Genomic DNA, 18,029 nt, shown 5'->3' on the forward strand with positions numbered 1-18,029 from the left:
TGCAGGATGGGTGCTTGGTGGTGGTGAAGCTGGAAGAGACCAGCACAGGCCTGCTGATGGCCACAGGCCCCTGGGGACTTTGTGATCTGAGACCTCTCTCTCATCGTCCCATTCTCAGGGCGTCAGCGGTCAAATCTGGGGTCAGATTGCTGGCATTCTGCACTGGGTCCACCGAGGAGATAATGACCTCTTAGACCGGAGACGCAGAACTTTCCTCTTGAGTCACACACACGTACCCGTCTGCCTGCCCGGTCACCTTCTTTATCCGTTGTCCTGCATCTTGCTTTTGAAATTTAATGTTATGTCTTGGAGAACGTTCCATTTCGGGAACCATGAATCAACATTTCTGGTGTTTTTTAATTGAGGTGAGATTCACGTAACGTAAAGTCAACCATTTTACAGTAAACCGCTCGGTGGCATTTGGTACATTCACAATCTCGTGCAATCATCTTTTCTATTTAGTTCCTAAACATTTCCATCACCCCAAAAGGAGATTCTGTGCTCATTAAACAGTCACTCCCCAGCCGTCCGGCAACCACAAACCCACTCTCTGTCTCTATGTACATTTATATAAATGGAATCACACACGGTGGGTCCTTCTGTGTCTGGCTTCTCTCACTGAGCATCGTGTTCTCAAGGTCCATCTGCGTTGTAGCGAGTGTCGGGGCTTCACTCCTTTCGGGGGTCAAATAATGTTCCATTGTACGAATGGACCACATTTTGTTTAGCCATTCACACGTTGAGGGGTGTTCCGGCTGTTTCTACCTTTTGGCTACTGGGAACTGTGCTGCTGTGAACACGGCTGTGCGTTCCTGGTTCCTGGTGTTTTCTTACACAGCTCTAGAACATTCCACCATGTGGAGATTCCATAGTGCATACTACCAGTCCTTCATCGCTGGATACTTCCATTTCTTCCAGTCTTCTGCTGTCCAAACAGGGCTGCAGTGGCCATTCTTTGTATGTAGTTGAAAATTCTGTTAGGTGAATAATACTTTGGTGTTTCCAATTTACTTTGATTTTTTTTTCCTCTTTGGCTGCGCTGCAGCCCGCGGGATCTTTGTTCCCCGACCAGGGATCAAACCGGCGCCCCCTGCACTGGAAGTGCAGAGTCTTAACCACTGGACCGCCAGGGAAGTCTCAATTTACTTCAGTTTGCCCTCAAGTGGGAGTTCTATTCCCGATTTTATTTTTTTTTTGTGGAAGCAGATACTTTCTGAAAGTCCTTTACGGTAGCCCCAAACAGCTTGTCATGGTGCTTGGCATGGGGTAGATCTTTTATTCCATTAAAAAAAAATTTTATATTTTATCAAAAATTTCACATTGGGGTAGGGATATAGGATTTTGGTGTATAGTACGTCTTTTCTTTTCTACTTTGCCAAAGGAAAACTTTATTTATAGAACATTAATTGACTGGAGGAAATTCTTCTCTGTATGCTATCACCACGTAACACATTTGGAAAAGTGATGAAGACTTTTTAACAATCAACACGTAATTGATATATTATGGACAAGACCTAAGTCTATATTGAAAATGGGAAGCTACTGCTCATATTATTTTCTCCTTATATTTTATCTCTAGCAACACCTGGAAGCCCAGTGAAATTAGCCACAACATATTTTTAAATTGACATCCTAAGCATAGTACAGGTTTTTCACATATCAGAGAATTTATTTTTGGTGTAGAGTTCTATGAATTTTCAATCACGCACAAATAGAGCTGGCGGTGTCGTGAACCACAATGTACCCACTACTTGGCTACAATAATTGTCAACGTGAAGTTGACCTTGTTCATCTCCACGCAACCACGCCCCCCGCCTGCTGGTTTTAAAGCCAACCCCAGAGAGCACGCTATTATTCCAGGTTGGGAACGCCTTAGCGACAGGAATTCTCTTCTGTAACTGAGTCCCAGAGCCGTTGTTATCACACTTCAAAAGCCACCATCCTCTCTTCGTGTCACCTGAGATCCAGGCAGCGTTCAAATCCTCGACTGCCTCACGAGCATCTTTTTTGCGCTGGGATCCAGCCAGCAACCACACAGCGCATGCGGGTGATGGGCCCTACCTTGACTGGGGTCCCTCTGGCTCACGCGAGGGAGCCCAGGTTCGAAAGCGGTTGGTTTGGGACTGATTCTGAAGGCTGAGCTGATAGGATTTGCTGGTGGACCAGATGTGGGGGGGAGGGGGGAGGGGGGAGGAAGAGAGGGGGAGGGGGGAGGAAGAGAGGGGGAGGGGGGAAGGGAGGAAGGAAGGGAGGGAGGGAAGGGAAAGAAGGTGGGGAGGGAAGGGTGAATCCAGGGTGACCCTCAGGTTCTGGACAGATCCAGTCGCTCCATCCGGACCTTGGACCTCCTTCTAGTTTCTTCGTTTGCCGCATGCTTTGGGCACGTCTTCACGTGCATGTTTACAGCTTCGTCTAAATCGGCTGTGCTTTGCTCCGCTGATTGGTCTACTTTGCGTGTGTAAGCTCCACGGAGACTCAAGTTCATCTTCTAAGGCGCCTTTTTCTAGCTACCTATTTTCACTGAAATACAAAGCCGGTATCTGCTAGTAGAGAACCCTGTGTAGGTCATGGGGCTCCATTCCCCCTGGTTCTGATAGAAATATTTGGAGTTGGTAGAACATTAACCGCAAATCTAGAATTTATAACAACTGCTTGATTCTTATATGGAACACACTGTGGATCACAAACAAAATAATAGTTTTCCTCGCGGAGACCACTGAAACATCACTCGCAACCAGTGTCGACCAGCTAGTTTGCTCTCCAAGGGGACAGCTGAGGATGTCCGGAGATACCTTTTGATTGGAACAGATTCATGTATTGGACTTGTGAGTTTAATTACATGCTTGGGGGGGGGTTGATTAAGGAAACATGTGTGGCCAGTGTTGAATTGTCTGGGAATTTTAAAAAATATTTATTTATTTGGCTGCGCTGGGTCTTAGTTGCTTGTGGCATGCGGGATCTTCATTGCGGCATGCGAACTCTTAGCTGGCGGCATGCATGTGGGATCTTAGCTTCCCGACCATGGATCGAACCTGGGCCCCCTGCATTGGGAGTGCGGAGTCTTAGCCACTGGACCACCAGGGAAGTGCCTGTTTGGGAAATTTTGATTAAATTCACGAGCTTATTAAACAACATTTTTTAAGGTATTTATGTAACTGTCTGCTAGGGCTGCCATGACAAAACACTGCAGAATGGGTGCCTGAGTAGAAACTTATTTTCGCTCAGTTGCAGGGGCTGGAAGTTCAAGATCAAGGTGTCAGCAGGACTGGTTTCTGGTGAGGGATCTCTTCCAGACGGCCGCCTCCTTGCTGTGTCCTCATGTGGTAGAGAGAAAAAAAGAGAGCTGGTTTTCTCTTCTTAGAAGGACATCAATCCTGTTGGATTAGGGCTCCACCCTTGACTACCTCCCTCAAGTCTCCATCTCCAAATACAATCACATTAGGGGGGTTGGGGCCCCAACATACAAATTTTGGGGAACACAATTCAGTCCATGAGAATAACTATTAATTCATGTTATGTAGATGTTTAGAAAAATGTTGTTTAATAGATTTAAGGATTAACACACTGAAAGTCAAACAAGCTTAAGGAGTGGTGCTTGCCCCTCATCATACACAAAAGGCTTCAAACAGTAGTGTCTATCAGTTCCTGAGTGTGCAAGGACCCTGGGCAGCCAGGAATCTGCAGTCCTCTACCAATGGATTCATGGCCATGTGACCTTAAGCTTGATAATACAACATCCTCTAAAGGGGCTGCATCAACTTTTACCACAGTATTTGAGAGCCCCTGTTATCCCACATCCTCAAGAATATAAGGTCTTTTTCAACCTTTTTGGTCTTACTTCATCTGATAGCTGAAAATTGCATTGTATTTTCTATTGCGTTTCTCTCTGGACTGAGATGGAGCATGTTTTCCTGTTTTTAAAAGTCATTTAAAAATGTGTTTTCAGAGAATTGTCTGTTCAAGCCTTTGTCCCATTTCTCATTGGGTTATTGATCTTTTTCTTATTGATTCTTTGGCGTTCTTTACATATTAAGGAAATCAGGCCTCTGTTGATTAGATGTGTTGCCTATATTTTTTTTTTCAGTTTGTTGCTGATCTTTTGATTCTGTTCATGGTATTCTTTGCTATGTGAAAAATTTAAAACTTTTTATGTAACAAGATTTACTCTGTTTCTTCCTTTATGCCCTTTGGGTTTTCTCGTTGTACTATCTTTTTAAAAAAATATTTATTTATTTATTTTTGGCTGTGTTGGGTCTTCGTTGCTGAGCGCGGGCTTTCTCTAGTTGTGGTGAGTGGGGGATACTCTTCGTTGTGGTGCGTGGGCTTCTCATTGCGGCGGCTTATCTTGTTGCGGAGCATGGGCTCTAGGCACACAGACTCAGTAGTTGTGGCTCGCGGGCTCTAGAGTGCAGGCTCAGTAGTTGTGGCGCACAGGCTTAGTTTCTCCGCAGCATGTGAGATCTTCCTGGACCAGGGCTTGAACCCGTGTCCCCTGCATTGGCAGGTGGATTCTTAACCACTGTGCCACCAGGGAAGTCCCTCATGTTGTACTATCTCTAAGGCAACCAACCAGATCAGAACTCTCTTGTGTGAGTTGCTTTCCTTCAGGAGACCTCAAAATGTTTTCTCACCCAAAGGATCACGTGTGGACTTGGCCCCCTATATTCTAACTGTTTAAGCCACTCTTCTGGAAACTCAGAGACTGAACACCCTTTGGACTTTACAACTGCTCTATGATCTGGCATACAGGCCACTCTCCTCTCCTCCTAGGCCCAGGACAGGCATGACTAATCAACCCCAGGGTTCTGGGAAGACATGACTAAGAAGACATAGGAGTTGGCTTCAGACCTGCAGCCCCTTTGCCGGGCCTGCTAAGTTCCCTGCTTTGTGCCTTGCAGCACTGTGAAGAATGGTCTCTGTGGACCTGGAAGGGCTGAAACATCAATGACTCGAGAAGAGAAGGCCAAGGACCTTAAGGCAGGCATGAGTCAAGAACGAGGTATGCTGTGTGAGAGAGAAGGGTGCACTGACTCAGTCATGGCTTTTTATAAAGGGGTCTGGGCCGGGAGAGTCAGGCACAGTTTCTCCCTGCCCCAGCTGCTGGCCTTGGCGGAGGTGCCCGAACCTGGGCGGCCAAGTCTCTATGTGTGATGGGGAGCAGAGGCGGCACAGGCAAGTGGTTGACAGCTGGGCCCCGTCGTTCAGAGCAGAGCTCTGCTAGCCGGTGACAACGGGCGAGTCACTTGCTCTTTCGAAGCCTCGTGTGTATTGTTGGTACTGGGGGCGGGGCAGGGGGGCATTGATAATAGCACCTCCTTATTAGGATGGTGAGCCTGTGTGGGTAAAGCACATAAATATATAATACATATAATATTATACGTTACATATTACATATATATTATATATAGTGCAGATGTAACTGTGTGTATATATATGTGGCAGATGTAATATGTAATTGTTTATATAGTACAGATGTAATAATATTTAGACTGAGACTATAACTATATAGTACAGATGTAATTATATACATATATAGTGTACATGTAATTATACATACGGTACAGATATAATTATATACGGTGCAGATGTAATAATAATGTAATGCAGATATGTGTGTATATATATATCATTTGTAAATAATATGGAATTCTAGTTAATGATTCAAATACTAAAGGCTGACTCACACCAAATGATTAAAATGTTTTTAAAAAGAGTGAAATAATGCCATTTGCAGCTACATGGATGGACCTAGAGATTATCATACTAAGAGAAGTCAGAACGAGAAAGACAAATACCATATGATATCACTTGTATGTAGAATTTCAAATATGGCACCGATGAACCTATCTACAAAACAGAAAGACTCACAGACATAGAGAACAGGCTTGTGGTTGCCAAGGGGAAGGGGGGTAGGGAAGGGAAGGATTGGGAGTTTGGGATTAGCAGATGCAAACTATTATATATAAAACAGATAAACAACAAGGTCCTACTGTGTAGCACAGGGAACTGTATTCAGTATCCTGTGATAAACCACAATGGAAAAGAATATATATATGCATAACTGAGTCACTTTGCTGTACAGCAGAAATTAACACGTTGTAATAAATCAACTATACCTCAATAAAATGTTTTAAAATGATTCAAATGTTGAAGGGTGAAATGGATGGACAGCTGCAGTTTACTTTGAAATGTATCAAAAAGTAAGATGGAGGAATGGATGGATCAACAGAGGGATGGCTGGATGGAGATGTGATAAAGCATATACAGCAAAATGCTAGAAGTTGTAGAATTTGGTGGTGGGTAGAGGTCATTAGCTATACAATCCAATTTTTTGTATGCTTGAAAATTTTCATAATAAACTGTTGAGAGGGTAAGGAAGAAACAAATGAAAGAGGAAGCTTGAGTAGACCAGCACTGACCATGTGACTTCACTCAAGGTGTGGGATTAATTCAGGTTCAAAAAGACAGCCCCCCCCCCAACTCCTGAGTTATTAAATGAATAAAAAAAAGTCTGCCACCCAACCCTGGTGACTATTTGCAGTTACTCCTGGGCTGTGGACCATTCACCGAGATGGAGAAGTCCTTATGAGGCTTTCAAAACACGGGCCAGGCCATGAGACCCCCATGACCATCCCTGAATTTTTTCGGGAGTCAGTCAACCGATTTGGGACTTATCCAGCCCTCGCATCAAAGAAGAATGGAAAGTGGGAAGTTCTGAATTACAACCAGTACTACGAGGCTTGTCGGAAAGCTGCAAGAGCCTTACTCAAGGTAAATGAGTCATTCATTCATTCCTTCATTCGTTCATCATGTATTAAATCATTCCTTTTATGTATACATACATATGGGACAAAATGCACAAGGCACCCCAAGATACAAGGTTAACTGGTGAAAAATTTCCTTCCAATCTTTGTCCCCTCTCTTATGGAGGTAGCCATCATTTTCAGTTCTTTCTATGCTATTCTGTGGAATAAATTATGTGTACATGTTATATAATTCTATAGAAGTACATTTTTACACACATGGTAGCATACTCAAGAGTCTACAACCTGCTTTTTTTTCTGTTAGCACAGTATATGTGTGTTTTAGTTAGCTACTGCTGCATAACAAATTACCCCAAAACTTAGTAACTCAAAATGACAGAGCAGGCTTCCCTGGTGGTGCAGTGGTTGAGAGTCTGCCTGCCGATGCAGGGGACATGGGTTTGTGCCCTGGTCCGGGAAGATCCCACATGCTGTGGAGCAGCTGGGCCCGTGAGCCATGGCCGCTGAGCCTGCGCGTCCGGAGCCTGTGCTCCACAACGGGAGAGGCCACAAGAGTGAGAAGCCCGCGTACGGCAAAAAAAGAAAAAAAAAATGACAGAGCTTTATTATCTCTTGGTTTCTGTGGGTCAGGAATCCAGGAGTGATTTAGTTGGATGTTGCTGGTTCAGGATCTCTCATGAGGCTGTAGTCAAGCTGCCAGCCTGGGCTGCATCATCTGTACATGGCTTCTGTACATGGCTGGCTCTTGGCAGGAGGCCTCAGTTCCTTGCTCCATGGCCTTCTCTGTAGGGTTGCTTGAGTGTCCTCACAATATGGCAGCCAGCTTCCCCCAAAATGAGTGATCCAAAAGAGAGAATGAACCAGATGGGAACGTGATATCTTTTATAACCTGATCTCAGCGATGACATACTATGACTTCTTTCACAAGGTTAAGCAGACCTTGATACGATATGGGAAGGGATTATAGTAGAACACAAATACCAGGAGATGAAACTCATCCTGGAGGCTGGTTGCTGCATTCTGAGATCCTTCCATATTGATTTACTTATTTTTTTTTAAATCCATATTCTTTTCAACAACTGCAAATACGTATGTAACAGTATTGACTTAATCAGCCCCCTACGGGTGGGCATTTAAGTTGCTTCCAGCCTTTGCTACGATACGTGGTGCCATATTGAACCTTCTTTGTACAGTGAATTCCTACAAAGCCAATGCCCTTTAAGCCCACTCACAATGTATGAGAGAATCTGTTTACCTATGGTATTGTCAACATCATATTATCAAAACTGTTCATCTGGGCCTATTTGATAGGCATGTTAGGCAGAATTCTAAGGTGACTCCACTGAGATTCCCAACCTCTGGTGTACTTGTGCTGTATAATCTTCTCCCTGTGACTGTGGGCTATGATGGGATTTCCCTCCTGAGATGGCCAAGGTGAAGGGATTTCACAGATGTCATTAAGGTCTCTAATCTGTTGACTTTGAGTTCATGAGGAAGGGCAGGTGCTCTGGGTGGGCCTGACTTAATGGGGTGAACCATTAAGAGAGATTCTCCTGCTGTCCTGGGAGCAAACTGCCATGTTTGGAGAGGGCCATGTAGCAGGGGATGGCATACAGACTCTAGGAGTTGAGAGCGGTCCTCAGCTGGCAGGTAGCAAGAGAAGAGGATCTCAATCATTCAACCACAAGGAAATGAATTCTGCAAACAACCTCCAAGTGCGGGGCCCCCAAGCTTCGGGGGAGGTCATGGTCCCCACCGATCCCTTGACTGCAGCTTTGGGAGATCCTAGGCAGAGAACCCAGCCGTGCACCCCCCAGACTCCTGACCTGTGGAAACTGGGATAATAAATGTGTGCTCTTTTAAGCTGCTACATCTGTGATGATGGGTTACGCAGCCATAGATAATGAACGTAACAGACATCTCGTACTGTAAAAGGGCACCTCCCGATGGTTCTGATTTACAGGAAATCCGATCACATTTTGACCTAGACCCAAGCTCCTCTCTCCCCTCCTCTGATGCCCATGTGTCTTCATCTAGAGACTGTGAGAGGTCGGAATTAGGAACCACCTGCTTGGGCTGGATTTCTTCTTGGCTGCCCTTACCCCCATGCCATAGTGCTGTAGCTAGTTCACCCTTCCTGAAAGATGGTCCTCTTTCCCTCTGCCCTTAGTTCTGGACTTCAAGGACCCCTGCTCTCCTAAATCTCAGGGATCCAATCAGAAAGAAGTCAGTTTATCTACACATTGATGGAGACAGTGTCCACAGTGAAGACAGCCTTCCTGCCACTAAGCACAAACATGTTGCATCATGTTCTGAAGCATCAGCAGGCAGATGCCTTCCAAATGCTTAGGTTTTCCCCGGGGACAGAGGGTCACCGCCAGCCTTGCCCAGGTGACTAAAACAGCCAACAAAATTGGAGTTTCCAGGACAAAGGGGGGGCGATCACCAAGCATGATCACTTTCATGTCCAGGTCTCCTGATTCATCCTCAACCACGTTCAGATCAGGGCTATGCCTTCAAAAGTGCAATTTATTACCACTATAGGGTATCACTCTTTGAGTACTGTTATGATTAAAACTAAAAATGAATTCATTAGGATGGCTAATTAAGGAAAAAAAAAAACAGACAATAACAAGTGTCGGTGAGGATGTGGAGAAACTGGAGCCCTCAGTCACTGTCAGCGGGAATGTAAAATGGTCCAGCCACCCTGGAAGACAGTCTGGCGGTTCCTCACAAAATTAAACTTAGAATCACCATATATGATCCTGCAATTCCACTTCTGGGTACAGACCCAAAAGAATTGAAAGCAGGGACTCGCACAGATATTTGGACACCCACGTTCACAGCAGCATTGCTCACAACGGCCAAAAGGTGGAAGCGACCCAAGTGCCCATCAATGGATGAATAACCAAATTGTGATCCGTCCATACGATGGAACGTTAACCTTCAAATGGAGTGAGATGCTGACACCTGTCACAACACGGATGAACTAGGGGATGTTAAAAGAAGCCGGACACAAAAGGACAAATATATGATTCCACTTATAAAAGGTCCCTAGAGGAGTCAAATCCATAGGGACAGAAAGTAGATGGTGAAGGCCAGGGGCTGGGGGAGGGGGTGGGGAGTCAGTGTTTCATGGGGACAGAGTTTCCGTTTGGGAAGGTGAGAAAGTTCTGGAGATGATGGTGGGGATGGTTGCACAACAATGTGAATGTGCTTAATGCCACTGAGCTGTGCACTTAAAGTTGGTTAATGGTTAAAAAATAAAATACATAGGGGACTTCCCTGCTGGCACAGTGGTTTAAGACTCCACACTCCCAAGGCAGGGGATCCAGGTTCGATACCTGGTCAGGGAACTAGATCCCACATGCATGCCGCAACTAAGAGTTTGCATGCCACAACTGAGGAGCCAGCGAGCCATAACTAAGGAGCCTGCCTGCCACAACTAAGACCTGGTGCAACCAAATAAAAATAAATAAATATAGAAAAAATACATAAAAATTAGAATAAATAAAGGGGGTATTATAGAGAGGGAGGTAAACCGGCCTCCCAAGAGTCACACAAAAAAAATCACACTCCGGATTTTCATCTCAACACAGGCTGTCCCCCTTGTGACTCCGTGGGCTCTGGGGTCTGCTTTCACCTGCCAGTGAGCAGATCCCATCCGGAAGCAAACCACCTCTGTTGCTTCTGTTTTCTGTTTGTCTGTCTGGTTTTGCCTTCCCAGCTGGGCTTGGAGCCTTTCCACTCAGTCGGCATCCTTGGGTTTAACTCAGTCGAGTGGTTCCTTGCGGCTCTTGGCGCCATCTTCGCGAGGTAAGACCTCGGGCCCGGGTCCCTGTGGATGTTGGGTGGTGCTACTCAGGGACTGGCAGCCCCAGGCTGGTTCCCACGGAGATGTGAATGGGGGTTGCAGAAGCAGCCGCAGGCGAGCCGGCGAGATAGACACACACATCCCCGTCCAACAGGGGACTAGTATCTCAAATACACAAGGGACTTCTACAACTCAGGAATAAAAACACAAAAAGAGGGACTTCCCTGGCAGTCCAGTGGTTAAGGCTCTGCACTTCCACTGCAAGGGGCACAGGTTCGATCCCTGTTCGGGGAACTAAAATCCCACATGAGACTTGCACAGAAACATCACTAAGGGAAGTAGCAAATAGGCACTTGGAAAGATCCGTGATGTCATCAGCCAGCAGGGAGATACAAAGGGAACCCACAGCAGAATGGTTCAAAGCAAGAACGAAAGGTTGCGAATGAAGGGAACGGGTGGAGGGGTGGGGGGGTCCAAACCCCGCCTCTTATTTGCTGTGGGACCCTGAACAAGTGACTTCCCTGCCCTGAGCCCCAATTTCCTCATCTGTAAAATGGGGTACTGTGAGGGTTCCAGGTCATAATGACATCCCGGGAGCCCATCCTCTCTCATCATCACTGTCCAGCTGTGGAGGGAGGGAAGCTGGTGCTGAGGCTGCAAACTCAGACCTTCCCTGCAGACCCTCCCCCTCCCCCGCAGACGCTTCCCCTCCCCCCACCTTCCAGGACGTTCGTTCTCGACTTAAGGTGTGTGGGTCACACTCGTGCATGTGTTTTCTTTTCCCAGGGGCTTCTGTGTTGGTATTTATGCCACCAACTCTGCGGAAGCCTGTCAACATATCATTGCTCACGCCAAAGTGAACATCCTGCTGGTGGAAAATGACCTACAGCTGCAGAAAATCCTTTCGGTAAACCCCTCCGCCCCCCATTGCTGCCTGCCAGTCACTGGGGGAAGGAGGGGGTTGTGTATGTGTGGAGTGGATGTGCGTGGAGTGGATGAGTTTAATTTCCAATGCGTATTTATTTCCTACTCAGCCTCTGTTTTTAAAAATGTGTTTGTGTGTTATTTTATATACCTTTCACTGCTTACCAGTTTTCTTTTAGAAACAGTTATTTTGAACCTTGTCATCCTTGCTATGTTCACCTCTTATAATTGTCCTCCTTTCGGGAATGCTTTTGTCTTTCTTTTCTGTTTCTTTCATAAGTCCGACCACTTCCTGTTTCACTACTTTCTGATGTCTGGCTCTCCCCTCAGGGCTTATACGTTTGCTTTGTGTTCTTCCTTCCCAGCTGCGTTTACCCCATTACGTCCTAGGTTTTACGTTGGAAGGTTAGGGGGCAATTTTCCTTTGCTTTGCAGTGACTTTTCGCGCACAGTGAAATCTGACCCTCTCTTATTCCTTTTTTTTTTTTTTACCCCCCCTTGTGTTATCTTTGTAATGTTGCAAGAAACGTTTCCGATGACTTGTGTTTGAATGAGCTGCAGTTGCCTGAACCAGCTTTGGGCAGAAGGATCCTGAGGGGAGGGGAGTCCTTGGGAGGGGTGAGCCTCGATGGCCAGATTCACGGCTCACCCCAAGAGCCACTGCACCGCGTAGCTTGTGGGATCTTAGTTCCCCAACCAGGGATGGAACCCGGGACCCCAGCAGTGGAAGCGCAGAGTCCTAACCACTGGACCACCAAGGAATTCCTGCGACTGTTTCTTTAACACCATATTTCATCTTTCCTGAGTTACTTTTTGATATTTCTCGAGTGGAGATGTCTCGCCATGGGTGGCATCCTCTGAACGCCGTGGGCCACGTGTTTCCCCACATTTTAACTTCTCTGAAATCAGGGCAGATTTGCCAGTCTCAATGGAATCCAGCCAGACTCGGGGAAACAGGATATTTTGTGCCACCAGGCCTCCTTCGACACCTAATTCCTGAGCTGGTTCAGTGAGGACGGACGTCCACTTTCTGAAATTGCTTTCTGAAGGCATGCTTCTTTGGTCCCTGGTACTCATGTCATGCCCTGTCTGTCCTGTTTGCAGCAGAACACACTGCGGGGTGGGTGACGAGTGGGGCCCTTCTCCTTCTTGCCGTGAATACCGGTTTCCGATTTGGGTTTTTCCAGCGTTAGAAGAGGTCACGTGCCCCATCCTTTCCCCTGCAGCCACCTCATTGCTATGGCTTCTTGTCCTCGTTCTGGTATATTCAACCTCACAGGCATGAATTATTTCCATCTCTTAGTTTCATCAAAGATGCAGTTTGTGGGAGATTTCTTGTTCTGGTTCCTCTGCATGGAAGATTCAAAGCCAGGCTTCTGATACTCTCCTCCCAAACTGGACGTTCAGCTCCACTTGGAAATCTTTGATTCTGGGGGACGGTCACGGCTCATAACCCTCCAGTGCTTCCCTTCTTCCTTTAGAATAAACTGCAAACTCCTGCTGTCACCTCCAAGGCATGGCCTACCTGGCCCTTCCACCCCTTTCTGCATCCTCCCCCGGCCTTCTCCCTTCCATCCCCATTCCAGCCAGCCTGGACTTTTTATATCCCTCCAACATCCCGGCTACTACCTGCTTCAGGCTTTTTGGATGTCTGTTTCTTCTCTCTCTGGAAAACTCTTGTCTAGCTGTTACAAGCACTTCTGGCATCTTTTCTCTCCAGGTCATGCCAGAGACTTGGTTGTAAGGAGCGTACTGGATGTTGGAAATGACTTCTTCACTGGATTGGCTAGAAATGTCATACAGGCACACTCCTTCCTTTGCACAAACAGGGGGGCAAGAATCCCACAGGCCTGGGTACCTGAACCTTACAGGTCTAGGTTTAGGTAGAGAGTTCTGAACCCCCGCCAGTTCCAGCCACCTTCATGGAGGATTTCTGTAGCCCTGCTCCAACCAGAAGGTTAGCTGGATCTTGGCCGTGGAGCATAAGGTGCCAGGAGACAAAGAGCCGGGAGGGCCTCCTTCGACTCACCAACCAAAACCACAGCTCTGTACAGCAGAATTCAGGAGGCTGTTGCCCTCAACCCTCTGTGATGGTTGCAGTCTACTGATACCGACCTGTCAGTCAAGACAAAGAGCAAAAGTTTTCCTGCATGGGCAGGGGGAGGGAAAGAGGCTGAGGTCCCTGAGGGAGAGAGCTTAGAATGCGCTCTTCCAGGGCCCCGTTACCATGAGGTCCGTACACAACTTTTTTTCAGATTCCAAAGACCAAGATGGAGACCCTAAAAGCAATCGTTCAGTACAGGCTGCCAGTGAAGGAGAGCAAATGTAACAACCTGTACTCTGTAAGTGTGAGAGGGGGCACTGAGCAAAGGGGAGGGCACAGCCTTGAAAGGGAAGGAGGGCACTCCCAAAGTAAGTGGGTAGCGAGCAAGGGAGAGGGTGAGGCCAAACCAGGGAAGTGGGCAGGGGCTCACAAAGGAAGTGGGCAGTGAGAAAGGGAGAGGGCGGGGCCTCACCAGGAAAGTGGGCGGGAACTCTCAAAGGAAGTGGGTGGTGAGGAAAGGGGAGGGCGGGGCCAAACCAGGGAAGTGGGTGGGAACTCTCAAAGGACGTGGGTGGTGAGCAAGGGAGAGGAAGGGGCCTCACAAGGGAAGGGGGTGAGGCTTTTGAGATCATTTTTTTCTGGCATGAAGGTTCTGATTTACCAGAAGGTGTCTGTTCTGGTTATTTATTGCTGTGTAACAAATCGCCCCAAAAACTGGTGGCATAAGACAATACCAATCATTTTATTATTAGTTGCTTTTCAGACCATTAGGGTAACTGAAAAAACACTACATCACTGAAAATTAGATGTGCTGGAACTCACAACATTAAGTTTAAATATTTAATTTGTATTCAAACCAGAACTTATTATAAATTTACTTTCCTGGTTTTCATAGATGCAAAGTCATCAACATTTTTATTAAAACTATTAGCCAGTTTTAATATATACAAATAGGGATATAGGGGTGCACATTTCTGCAATGGCTCAGACCAACAGCACTGCTGGAGCCTTTTTTAAACTTTTGATGTTTCATTCATAATGCTCTGCTTTGATAGTGACTTTTAAATTATTGCATTAAAGTACTATTTATCTTGATTACAAGCTTTTTTTTTTTTCCGCATCCGCTAAAATTTTGCACTCAAGGAGAAGCCCCTGGTCCTCACTCTGGTCCCAACCCTACAGCTGGGGCTCCCCCAGCACATTGCCCTGTCTCTCTGTGGTGTCTCCATATGCTGTCTCCGGCATGATGACTTCAGGACCTCTGGACTTATTGGTGGCTCAGATCTCCAGAGAGAATGTTTTGAGGGAGAGAAATATCCAGGTGGAAGCTGTCCTGCCTTTAACGACCTATTCTTGGAAGTAACACACTGTCCAGCAAGGCCAAGCTGCATGAGGGCCCAGACATCAGCTCTTACTGAGGGAGGGGCGGGGCCCCTGAAGAGTGGGTGACACCGTAAATGTTGTCGCAGTCATTTTTTGGCAAATTCACTCTGCCTCAGGGTCTTCTAGAGTCAGAAAATGCTTGGGTGCAAGCAACAGAAACCCACTTAAGCCAAAGGAGGGGGTTTGGGTTTTGCTTTTTTTGTTTGTTTGGTTTTTAAATTTATTTATTGATTGATTTATTTTTGGCTGTGTTGGGTCTTCGTTTCTGTGCGAGGGCTTTCTCCAGTTGCGGCGAGTGGGGGCCACTCTTCATCGTAGTGCACGGGCCTCTCACTGTCACGGCCTCTCTTGTTGCGGAGCACAGGCTCCGGACGCGCAGGCTCAGCGGCCATGGCTCACGGGCCCAGTTGCTCCGCGGCATGTGGGATCCTCCCAGACCAGGGCTCGAACCCGTGTCCCCTGCATTGGCAGACAGATTCTCAACCACTGCGCCACCAGGGAAGCCCTGGGTTTTGTTTTTAAGGATACAATGAGTTAACTCACAGAAGTCAGGGCAGGAGGTCTGTGAGGGGCCAGGAGGAGCCGCTGTTAGGCCAGCAAACCCATGTCCCAAATCAGAAGTCCTAAAATGTCATGGAGTTTATTTGGTGTGCCCGCCACGCAAGCGGGAGGAAAGATGTCAATGATCCTTTCTGGCCAAAACACTCACCAGCTCGTGCACCTTTCAGAAAACATTTAAATGTTAAGACCAGGACAATGCCTAATTAAGTAAGACAACCGATCAGAATTACAGACCTTTCAGAGGTTAAAAATGACCAACACAGAAACAATATCTGAAGCCTGGATAAGGTAAATCAACTTATTTGTTAGAAATAGTATTTACAGCAGGGTTTCTCAGCCTTGTTGGACATTTGGGGTGGATAATTCTTCATCGTGGGGGCCATCCTGTGCATTGTAATATGTTGAGCGACATCCCTGGCCTCCACCTACTAGATGCCAATAGCACCCTCCCAGTTGAAACAATCAAAACTATCCTCAGACACTGCCTAAGTCCCCTCGGGGGCAAAATCACCCCTGGTTAAGGACAACGATTTATAGGGAAGAGTTCTGTGACACAGATTAGTATCTACTTCTCTGCAAGGGTGAGTAGGACCTACCGTTTTTAGATTCAGTTTAGGAAGACATTCATTACAACTGAGAGAAAAAGAAAGCGCCTGGGAAATCAGAAGGTGAAATTCGGGGGCAGGGGGATGGCAGAATAAGACAATTAACTGGGTAGGTTACGATGCCTGGGATTGGACCCAGGACCAATTCCAGATTGCCAAGAGAGAGGACTGGATTGGACAGGACTGGGTCTGGGGTCTACCTAATCCAATCACTCGTGGCCGTGGGAGAAGGAGGTCTTCACCAGCGATTAGGGGAGCATCCTTTGCGGGGGAGGGCTTGAGGCATCTCTCAGAGAAAGGACAGGGTCCTGCAAAAGGCTTCTGTGTGCTGCTCCTCTCACCATCACCCTACCCTGTTAGAGATGGTCTGGGTAAAGGTTCTTCCCTTGCAGATGGGGCCAGCATTGCCCTGGCAGGCTACAGGCAATACTGGCCATTTCTGGAGGACCTGGAGTGCCCTCTGTCTTGCAGACAGGACATTGCCCTCAACCAGAGCCTCACTAGGGGCTCAGAGGTAGAATTTTTGCAGGTCCCAGGTGAAATTTGGTTCACACAGCCCAACAGTTCCTTCTGAGGCACCAAATTCTAAGCTAATTAAGAGCACAGGCTCTGGAGTCAGACAGTCTTGGGTTAGAATGATAGTTCCTCTGTCTACCTGCTGTGTGACCCTGGGCAGGTAACTTACCACCTCTGAGCCTCAGCTCCTTCATCTGCCATAGGGAGATGATGTATCTCTTATCAGTAAGGATGTCTTTGGTTGCAAGTGACAAAAGCCTAACACCAAATGGCTTAAGCGTAAAAGACCATTTATTGGCTCATAGCCACAACCTAGGGTGTGGATTTCAGGCACGGCTGGAACCAGGGGCTCAAATAATGTGACCGAGACTCCATTTTGCGCTCTTCATATCTTGGCTCCATGCCAGCCTTGATTCCCCCTAGTCCTGAGATGGTCCAGCAGCTCCTATGGCTACATCTTATTCACGTTCAGATGACGCATTCATGTCCCAGCACTTCCAGCAAAAGCCCCGACCTTCACTGTGATCGGACCACCTGAGGTCACATGCCCAGACCCAGTCTAACCACTGGGGCCCAGGCAGATGGGACCTTCTAGCTTAAACCAATCACAGTGGCCCTCAGCCACATCAATCTGGTAACTAATAAGTTTGAGGTGCTGAGTGGCATCTGGGAGGGCACAGCACAAATAATATTGAACTCTGCTGTTCCGAGCATTTTACATATATTAACCCATTTACTGCTTAAAACAACCCAAGCAGTTGGGTCTTGATGTCATTCTCATTTTACCTATGAGGAAACCGAGGCACCGGTGCTTGAGTAGCCTGCCTGGGAAGTGGAGGAGAAGAAGCAAAGGTCTTAGGGCTTTTGTAAGAGGTGCCTTTCCTCCTGCTGGGAATCATGCTTCGGGAGAAGCTGGTGGGGCAAGATCTGACTGGGGAAGGGAACTCCTAGGTGCTGAGGACCCCACTCACACACCCTGAGTCCCCACCCTCCATTTCTTTTGTTTGTTTGGTTTTTGGAGTATAGTTGCTTTACAATGTTGTGTTAGTTTCTGCTGTACAGTGAAATGTATCAGCTCTACGTATACATAGATCCCCTCTTCTCTGGATTTCCTTCCCATTTAGGTCACCACAGAGCACTGAGTAAAGTTCCCTGTGCTATACAGCTCATTGGTTATCTATTTTATACATAGTAGTGTATATATGTCATTCCCAATCTTCCAGTTCATCCCACCCTCCCATTTCCCCCCTTGGCGTCCATACGTTTGTTCTCTACACTGTCTCTATTTTGGCTTTGCAAATAGGTTCATCTGCACCATTTTTCAAGATTTCACACATATGTGTTAATATATGATATTTGTTTTTCTCTGACTCATTTCACTCTGTGTGACAGTCTCTAGGGCCATTCACAACTCTACA

The 18,029-nt window shown here is 46.8% G+C and overlaps 1 protein-coding gene across 3 annotated transcripts in view; it reads left to right on the top strand.

Moving 5' to 3' along the window:
• ACSBG2 (acyl-CoA synthetase bubblegum family member 2) overlaps positions 1 to 18,029 on the top strand; it is a 66,858-nt gene that overhangs the window by 29,329 nt on the left and 19,500 nt on the right. For all 3 annotated transcript variants that reach the window (XM_004277263.4, XM_049707588.1, XM_049707589.1), the window contains exons 2-6: positions 4,899 to 4,999; positions 6,542 to 6,771; positions 10,492 to 10,580; positions 11,365 to 11,485; positions 13,758 to 13,844. In XM_004277263.4, the coding sequence (XP_004277311.2) occupies positions 4,899 to 4,999; positions 6,542 to 6,771; positions 10,492 to 10,580; positions 11,365 to 11,485; positions 13,758 to 13,844 (628 nt within the window). The remainder of the gene's footprint in view (positions 1 to 4,898; positions 5,000 to 6,541; positions 6,772 to 10,491; positions 10,581 to 11,364; positions 11,486 to 13,757; positions 13,845 to 18,029) is intronic.

Source organism: Orcinus orca, chromosome 3 (genome assembly GCF_937001465.1).
Source record: "Orcinus orca chromosome 3, mOrcOrc1.1, whole genome shotgun sequence".
NCBI classification, from domain to species: domain Eukaryota; kingdom Metazoa; phylum Chordata; class Mammalia; order Artiodactyla; family Delphinidae; genus Orcinus; species Orcinus orca.